The sequence below is a fragment of the Pundamilia nyererei genome, unplaced genomic scaffold, assembly GCF_000239375.1.
Source record: "Pundamilia nyererei isolate P.nyererei 1_Seehausen unplaced genomic scaffold, PunNye1.0 scaffold00092, whole genome shotgun sequence".
NCBI lineage: Eukaryota > Metazoa > Chordata > Actinopteri > Cichliformes > Cichlidae > Pundamilia > Pundamilia nyererei.
This window is the reverse complement of record NW_005187493.1, coordinates 2,041,180-2,049,028: the sequence shown is the minus strand read 5'-3', so window position 1 is coordinate 2,049,028 and position 7,849 is coordinate 2,041,180. Positions and strand designations below refer to the sequence as shown.

General features: G+C 41.2%; 1 protein-coding gene across 4 annotated transcripts in view; it reads left to right on the top strand.

Annotated features, from left to right (window-relative positions):
• Positions 1-1,520: 1,520 nt before the first annotated feature.
• scn8ab (sodium channel, voltage gated, type VIII, alpha subunit b) overlaps positions 1,521-7,849 on the top strand; it is a 42,518-nt gene continuing 36,189 nt past the window's right edge. For 3 of the 4 annotated variants that reach the window (XM_005739609.1, XM_013912522.1, XM_005739610.1), the window contains exons 1-3: positions 1,521-1,636; positions 3,624-3,872; positions 4,991-5,328. In XM_005739609.1, coding sequence (XP_005739666.1) covers positions 5,047-5,328 — 282 coding nt within the window. In that variant the 5' untranslated portion in view covers positions 1,521-1,636; positions 3,624-3,872; positions 4,991-5,046. The remainder of the gene's footprint in view (positions 1,637-3,623; positions 3,873-4,990; positions 5,329-7,849) is intronic. The other variant, XM_005739607.1, reaches the window with a different exon arrangement.

Here is a 7,849-nt window from a genome sequence, read left to right as displayed (position 1 = left end):
TTCAAACACACATTGCCAACAGGCAAGCTGCCCTCTGGTCAACAAACTATGCATTATCAGCACTCACTTTACAGAATGTTGTCCAATTCTTATCTGATAAAGGATTTCATCTGCTCAACAGTCCTGGTTCTTCTTTGTTGTATATTCAATTTCATGACACACCAGATGTTTTCAGTTGGTGAAAGGTCTGCGCTGCAGGCAGGCCAATTCATCACCCGGACTCTCCTATTACAAAGCCATGCTGTTGCAATAGCTGCATTATGTGATTTAGCATTGCCTTGCTGAAATATGCAAGATCTTGCATGTAAAACGCAACATCTGGGAGGGAGCATATGTTGCTCTAAAACCTGCATATACCTGTCTGCATTGATGGCACCTTTCCACATTTGAAAGATGCCAATTCCAAAGGCACTAAAGCACTTTCATACTATCAGAGATTCAGGCTTTTCGAACTTAATGCTGACAACAAACTGGATAGTCCTCCTCTCTTCTCTCCTGTCTCGTCTTCAGTTTCTCCAAAGGAGATTTTCAAGTTTTGATTTGTCTTACCAAGGAACAGTTTTACACCTCACATCAGTCCTTTTTAAATTAGCTTTGGTCCAGAGAAAATTATGGCATTTCTGTGTCATGTTCACTTATGGTTTCTTCCTTACACGGTGAAGCTTTAGCCTGCATTTGTGGATGAGACAGCAAACTGTGGTCACAGTGATTTCTGGATGTGTTCTTGAGGCTGTGCAGTGATTTCAATGGCAGGATCATGCCTTCTTGTACTGTCTGAGGGCCTGGAGATTATGGGCATCCAATATTGATTTTTGGCCTCGTGTTTTTGTGCAAGGAGATTTCTCCAGATTCTCGGAATCTTTTGTCAATATTATGTGTTATAGACGATAAGATATTCAAAATGTTCACAATGTTTGAAGAAGATTATTCTTAAATTGCTCCACAATTTGTAGACAGTTGTGCTCATCTTTAACATGCTAAGATGCTCTTTTATTTACCAAATCATGTTACTGAGCAGTTGCCACTGCACAGACTCAAACTTTCTTTCTCACATGACTGTATTTACAGTGATGCTGTGCTTTTCCAGAAAGGAACTTATAAAAAAAAATAGCAATTCTGGTTTTTTCTCTGCTTATTTATGACACAAGGTGTGACAAATTTCGTGTTAAACTTAATTCTACAAATCAGTTGTATTGAATCCAAATTCTATGCAATCTAAGCATTAAAGTAATATTAAACAAATTATTTGTTTTTGGTTTGGTTTATTAATTTGCAAAAATTAAAGATTAAGGTATATTTTGCTAACTGCTTACAAATCCCAACCAGAACACGAACGAGTTATCTTACACGAGTAGCGTACACTGTCCTTTTTTTTTTAAAATAAAAAAATAAATAAAAAATAAATAAAAAATACATTTCCTTACGACGCTGCGGTCTCTCGTCCGTTATTGAAACCAGAGGCATTTACCGACACTCCCCAACAATTTGCTGAGAGTCATCAATTATGCAGGGTAGCCGCACGCACTGGGAAGGAAGATAGCAGCAACAATATGGCGACAGCCGCATTTACTCCCGGCTCTTTCTCACATCTGCAGTTCGGTGACAGCTGTCTGGATTTCTGTTAATGCGAGAAAAAGTAAGTAGACCTTATTTTTTCTGCTTTGTCTTTTATTTCACGTCACGGGATGGATCTCGGTCTTACTTTGTCGACTGACTGCATCCCAGTGCCGCAGAGCGGTCCCTCTCTCAGCATCTTTTCCCAGCGTCTGTGGAGGGCTCCTTGCCAGTACATGGACTAATATGTAAGCGGGGCGGCAGGCAGAAGTAGCAAAGATGTGATTTATGGAATGAAAAACAGCCATCGAAATGCGACGTGGTAGAAAAAGGGGAGACGGGAGGTTGTTAAGGGAGTTGGCCCGCCGCTGGATGATAGGCTATGACATTTCAGTGTGTCGGGATGTAAAACACAGCCTACGCATATAAGTGAGATCATGTCAAACTTCTGTCAGTGGCCACAGCAACTATGGTGTGTGCTCTCAATGGCTACGCGAATAATGCGCCCCTGGCAAAAAATCATCCTCCCAGCATTTCCAGCTTTGTGCCATTATTTTCTAGGCTAACTGATAGTTTTACCCCCTCCTCTGCCACCCCCACACTCCACCTCTGTGCCCCCCTCCCTCTTTCAGTCTCTTTGGAGACTGTATTGCAGGAAGAGGTAGGTGCGTCTGTAGTTTGGCAGTCCTCAAAGGGGACCACGACACCCCTTTCTAGTCTTTTCGTGCAGTATTTCCCGCGGTGGTGGTACTCTGTAAACCTGCATCACAAGGAGTCTATAGATCTCCGAGGTCTATAGATACGGGTGCGGTGGCTAAGCTGTAACATTAAGGCCATTTTAGTTTCGTTTATTTTCTGCAAAAAGCCCAATTTCACTTTCTGCTGGGCGAACTGGGTTGTGTTGACTTCGTGTGTATTTTTGTCGGTCCAGAAATGAGTATTCGGGATGTAGCTTGTGCATTTAACTGACCTACTAGAGTCAGAGCCCATATAGCAGCAGTAAACCACACTGCAGTATTTTAGGCTATGGCCCTATAGAACAACGGCGCGCCTCAGTAACAGTGGACTTTACCCTGGACTGCACAGGCTACATATCAGCATCACCAGGCCACTTTCATGGCAAGACGTAGAATATTAAAGAGGGAGTGGGTGGTCTTAATCCCACAAAGGGTAGAAGTTCTCTAAGAAATAGGAAGATGTGTGCTTGATTTGTGTTCAGTTTTACCGCACAGCTCCCTGAAGGGAAGAGCTCTGTAATAATTGTTTCTCTTTCCTCGTCTGTTCTCTGAGGACAAACGAGTTCAGATGAATAATCAACTCATCAAATTCCCACTCAGGACATCAAAACTTCGGGCCTACCTGAAATAGAGTCAGCTCTGTCATCCCCGTATATGATATGAGGGGGTTACTTGAGCCCCCTTTCATATTTGGCAAGCAGCTTATTTTCTCAGCAACGCTTTCGTTTTGATGGCATTTAGAGGCTGGCAACGTTTAGACTTCGCTGCAGGAAATGAAGGATGAAGTTCTGTCCGATCCATGTGACTCTGATGCAAGAGCCCCGTACGCCTCCTACTCTGGAGCACAGTTGTCTCCGCGGTGTCCTGATAGCTTCATCACATGTCAGGTCATCATCAGAGAGAGAGAGAGAGCCGAATCAAAAGCTTCTCTTTTCTTCACCGGGAGTGCGGCCGTTGTGCGCCTGGATGCCTTTCCTATGCGCAGAGGGCGCAGCGTCACGGCTCTTTTTCAATGGGAGGCAACTGAGGCTCTCGGAGTTTTGGGGCTTTTCTATCATCCATTCCTTATTTTCACTTTGAGCGGATTTTAATCAAACCGAGACCGGGTTGGCTCTGCGGAATTTAGCTCCGGCTGTGTGCGGTAGCATTCACTGCAAATTATGTAAGAGTGACCCGAGCGGCGCTTTTAATTCGAGAAAAAGTCCTATTTTTGCACTTTTTAAAAATGTTTTTCATGTTATACTTTAAGTTTTGCTGGAAATCATAAAAGCGACATCTGCAAAATTTCGAGCAGTTTTACTGCCTGTTTTTTTGTTTTTTTGTTTGTTTTAGATTTGTCCCAGCTTTACCTGTGAGTGCACACGAACTGCTGGTCATGCTATTGCATCCTGGTTTGAATCACCTTGACGGATCAATTGATGTAGCGTTGGTGGAAGGAGACTTGGAGGTTGTGCCGTGGTTGGGTTACTTAAATCGGACTTCGTTCCCCTTCTTTTTCTCCAACATATACTCAGATACCGGGTTGCCGGATCTCTCTCTGCCTGTGGATTGCTTTTGAGTTCGTTTTTGATTTATACCCAGGTCTGTAACCTTGCCATTGTTCCCCTAAATGTTTTGCACACACTCATGTTTGAATTTTTGACTTGACTGTTTAATACAGTGTATTATAGAGCATGCACAGCCATCTGGAGACTGAAATCTATCTATTCAGGGTGCATGAAGACAGTATTATAACCTTACCTTTAAGCAATGAGTCAGAGTATGAGAGGCTAAATAACAGTGACCAATTCATAAAATCATTTATGCATTACTGTGTGAAACGGTTCTGTGCCTAAGAATGTTAAATGATTATAAATCAGTAATTAATGAAGTTAATCAATCATTTAACTGTTGTTACAGGATGTCGGATACCAGGAATGTGGCATTTGTAAAGTGTATCACAGTAGGGGTCAGGTGGATGAATTTGTCACACTGAATCACAAAAACTGTGATTTATGGGCAAGCTAAATGTATTTTAAAGCCAGCTCATCATGCACAGTGAATATTTACATTATCATCATGGATGAAACCCCACCCTGACTCGCATTAAGTTTATTAAGTTCTTTTGGTGACAGTGTTCTCATGTCTGACTTTACTGAAATGAAAAATGTCTGGTGCTTTCTGGCTTGTGTGTTTGTTTTGCACTGAAGAGGGCTGAATTTACCTGTGTGCACTTAACATTTCTACTAGCAGCAAGAGCTGTTTGAACTCCACCATAGCTTAGTTTTTCCATATCTGGGTATATCATTTCCATAGCTGAAAGCTGCACATACGCTGCTGCAGAGTTGGATATCTCTTCTAGTGAGAGCTACCACTTTCACATTATGGTTTTTCATTTTATTCTTCACTACTTTAGGCGCTGTGTAGCTGCAAATAAAATGTAAAGTAAATGCAGAATTTAATGTCAGATATATTTTGAAGGAGAGGCTATCAGACGTACAGTGCATAAACTCAAGAAGAGAAAACTTGACACGTCTCCTTGTTATGTAAAGTTGGGGTCACAGAGGTGAGAACAAAAGGGAATTCAATGCTGTCTGTGTGCCTCAGTCATTAAGGCTGATGGTTAGATGCTTGCACTTTTTATTTCTTTTAACCCTCTTTTTCTCTTTGTTGAGTATCTGTTCTCACTCTTCCACCCTTTATCGCTGTCTTCCTATCAGAGCTGGATGTCTGGGATGGAAAACAAATAAAGAGGAAATAGCTGCAGGATGAAAACATGGCCGCACCCCTTCTTGCACCCCCAGGACCTGACAGCTTCAAGAAATTCACCCCGGAGTCACTCGCTAATATCGAGAAACGCATCAAAGAAGAGAAGAACAAGAAGCCGCCCAAGCCAAGATCAGACAGCAGTCACCGCGACACATCCGACGAAAATGAGCCCAAGCCCAACAGTGACCTGGAGGCTGGGAAGAGCCTGCCGTTCATCTACGGCGATATCCCTGATGGAATGGTGGCCACACCACTGGAGGATTTGGACCCGTTCTACCTGAATCAGAAAGTAAGTTGTTATACAGCCTTACTCCACTAAACAAATGTCCTCTTCTTACCAGACAAACACTACATATATTAAATCAAGTTTAAGGATTCCAACTCTCTTGAATTCTCTGAATAGTATTAAACCATTGTCCTGAACCCCCTGATGGGCAACTGCCATCACTGTAAACTTAACACATTAGGTGATTTGAAATGAACAACAAATTTAGATCTCATATCACTTCAAGCAGAAAAATCAAATTATTGTTACCACAGAGCTAGAGATAACAAAGATGACCTTGAGGCAATCAAGTGCTTTTTAAAACTATTTTTTAGTCATGGTACTGGGGCTTCGAGGCAGTCATTAGAGTGTGCTTTGATAATATAAAATATCTGTGAGTTTACATATATGTTTTTTTTTTACTACACTTGTACAATGAAAGCAAAGCTGAGGAAGAAGGACATTTGGCTCGTGCAACACTGCAGGGCTGCTGTGGAATGCAGTTCTTGGGCAGCGGTTAGTCTCGGGTTTCTGCAGGGTTGATTAATAATATGTGTTAATGCATAATAAAGATGATGTAACAGCTGGAGGGGACGACAAATTTGCCTTCATGTTTCAGTGCTATTGTGAACTGAATTCTGTTACGACAAAGCAAACTCCCACATAACAAGTGCTCTGTCAGGATGGCGGAGGAGAAAAAAGGATCTAACTGGATTGTGTTTATCAGCGCAGCATATGTGTGTGATTTCTTTTTTGAATTTTAGTGTTAAACATTACATTTCTTTAATTTTAAAATAGATAAACCAGAAAAAATCAAAGGTTTTCTCAGTGTTCTCTCAAAATCATTGTTACGCAGCGTTTGTACCAAACTCCAAACTCATATTTCCCCCCCAAATCATGTATTTCTTATTAATGAGACCCACGGCGCTGAGATTCCTGTCACTCCATACTAGGAAAAGAGGAATGAGTAGTGGAAGGCAGAAGATGGCAGAAGAGGACAGGGAGTGGAGAGAAAAAGGCTGGAGTGTGCAATAGTACTTTCAGCTGTGTATAGGTGGGGAGTAGCCAGTCTCCAGTGTGGTAGCAGGGATAATGTGTAAGAGAATCTGTGGGCTCTGTAGACGCCAGAAGCCCAGTCAGCAAGACTCGTGATCTCAACGAGAAGCACTTCCTCGTTGCCTGGATGGAACTATTAAGTACATGTGCCTTTTCTGATCTATTGAGCCAAAGCCCTGATTCAGTGGTGTATATATGTATATATATATATATACACACCACTGAATCAGGGCTATTCAGTTGGAATATTCAGCATTCTTAAAAAAAAAAAAAAGTCAAAACGTGTAAAAATGTCATTTTGTTACATGAAACATTAAATTTAATGAAATCTGGTCAAATGAAATTTACTTGATTCAGTTTATGTTAAGCTGTTCGTTAGCTGTTATGTTTTCTGATAATGATTTATTATTTGAATAAATAAACATTTGTCTTTATATATTTCATTTGCTATTTTCTTAAAATAATTGCTTCATGTTTACAAAGGCCAAGAATAATTTTTCAGATTGATCTAAATCTTCCTGCAGAGTTTTCTTTTAAACAGTAGTGTAATGATAATCAACCCCCTGTGTATTTATATGCTCTTACTGTCCAGATGATTTGCGGTACATGGCGGAAGTATTCTTTAAAATGGTTATGATGACATGATAACATCTACATTATCAGTATACAGGGTTCTGCTTCAAACGAAGTAGCATAGCATAGTATTTCCACATGGTCTTTGACCAGAATATCATGCGAGAGGTCTTTTAGACTTATATTTCTTCTGTTGGTACAAAAGCCAATATAATACCGTATAATTGCTGCAGGTACATTTATGTGCTGTGTCAACATGCATAAGCTAAATAAGATCACTCAGAAATATAAAAATGCCTCACTGGCGACTTACAGCCACAGTCCTTAGTTTGTTTGTTTTTTAATCCTCTGAGCAGCTCTGTTGGTGCAGATGTGACTATGCTGCATGGCTGAAGAACACATTTACACTAAATTAGGTAAATAAGGTATGGGTGCTTAACTTTTACACTTCCATCCATCTTTGGCTTCACTGATTCCTGCATACAGTATGTGTTTCTGAACATATCAATACAGGTTTTGATTTCTCTTCATTCTGCTCAGTCACGATTTGCTTCCCTTATCGCAGCTAATTATGTGGTGAATTAGCAACATCATACCATCTTTCGTACCAGTGAGCTGCCTAATCCACTCATGTATTTAACTTTGATCATAACCATGGAATTTACTCTAGTTAGTTAGTTCCTCTTCCTCCCCCCCTGTCTGCAATCACCTTTTCGGGCTGCTCGTCTCCTCTGCTCAACCCACCGTCGCTCACCGCTGCGCTGTGTGTCAATGAGTGTGTCTGAGCGCGTTCATGTGTGTTTGCGTGTGTGTGTGTTACCATCAGCTGCAGCTGCAGGAAACCTGATCACAGCACTTTAATGCAGTGTTAAAGTGGTACTGTGTGGAGAAAAAGAAGCTCTGGTTTTGTTAGTTT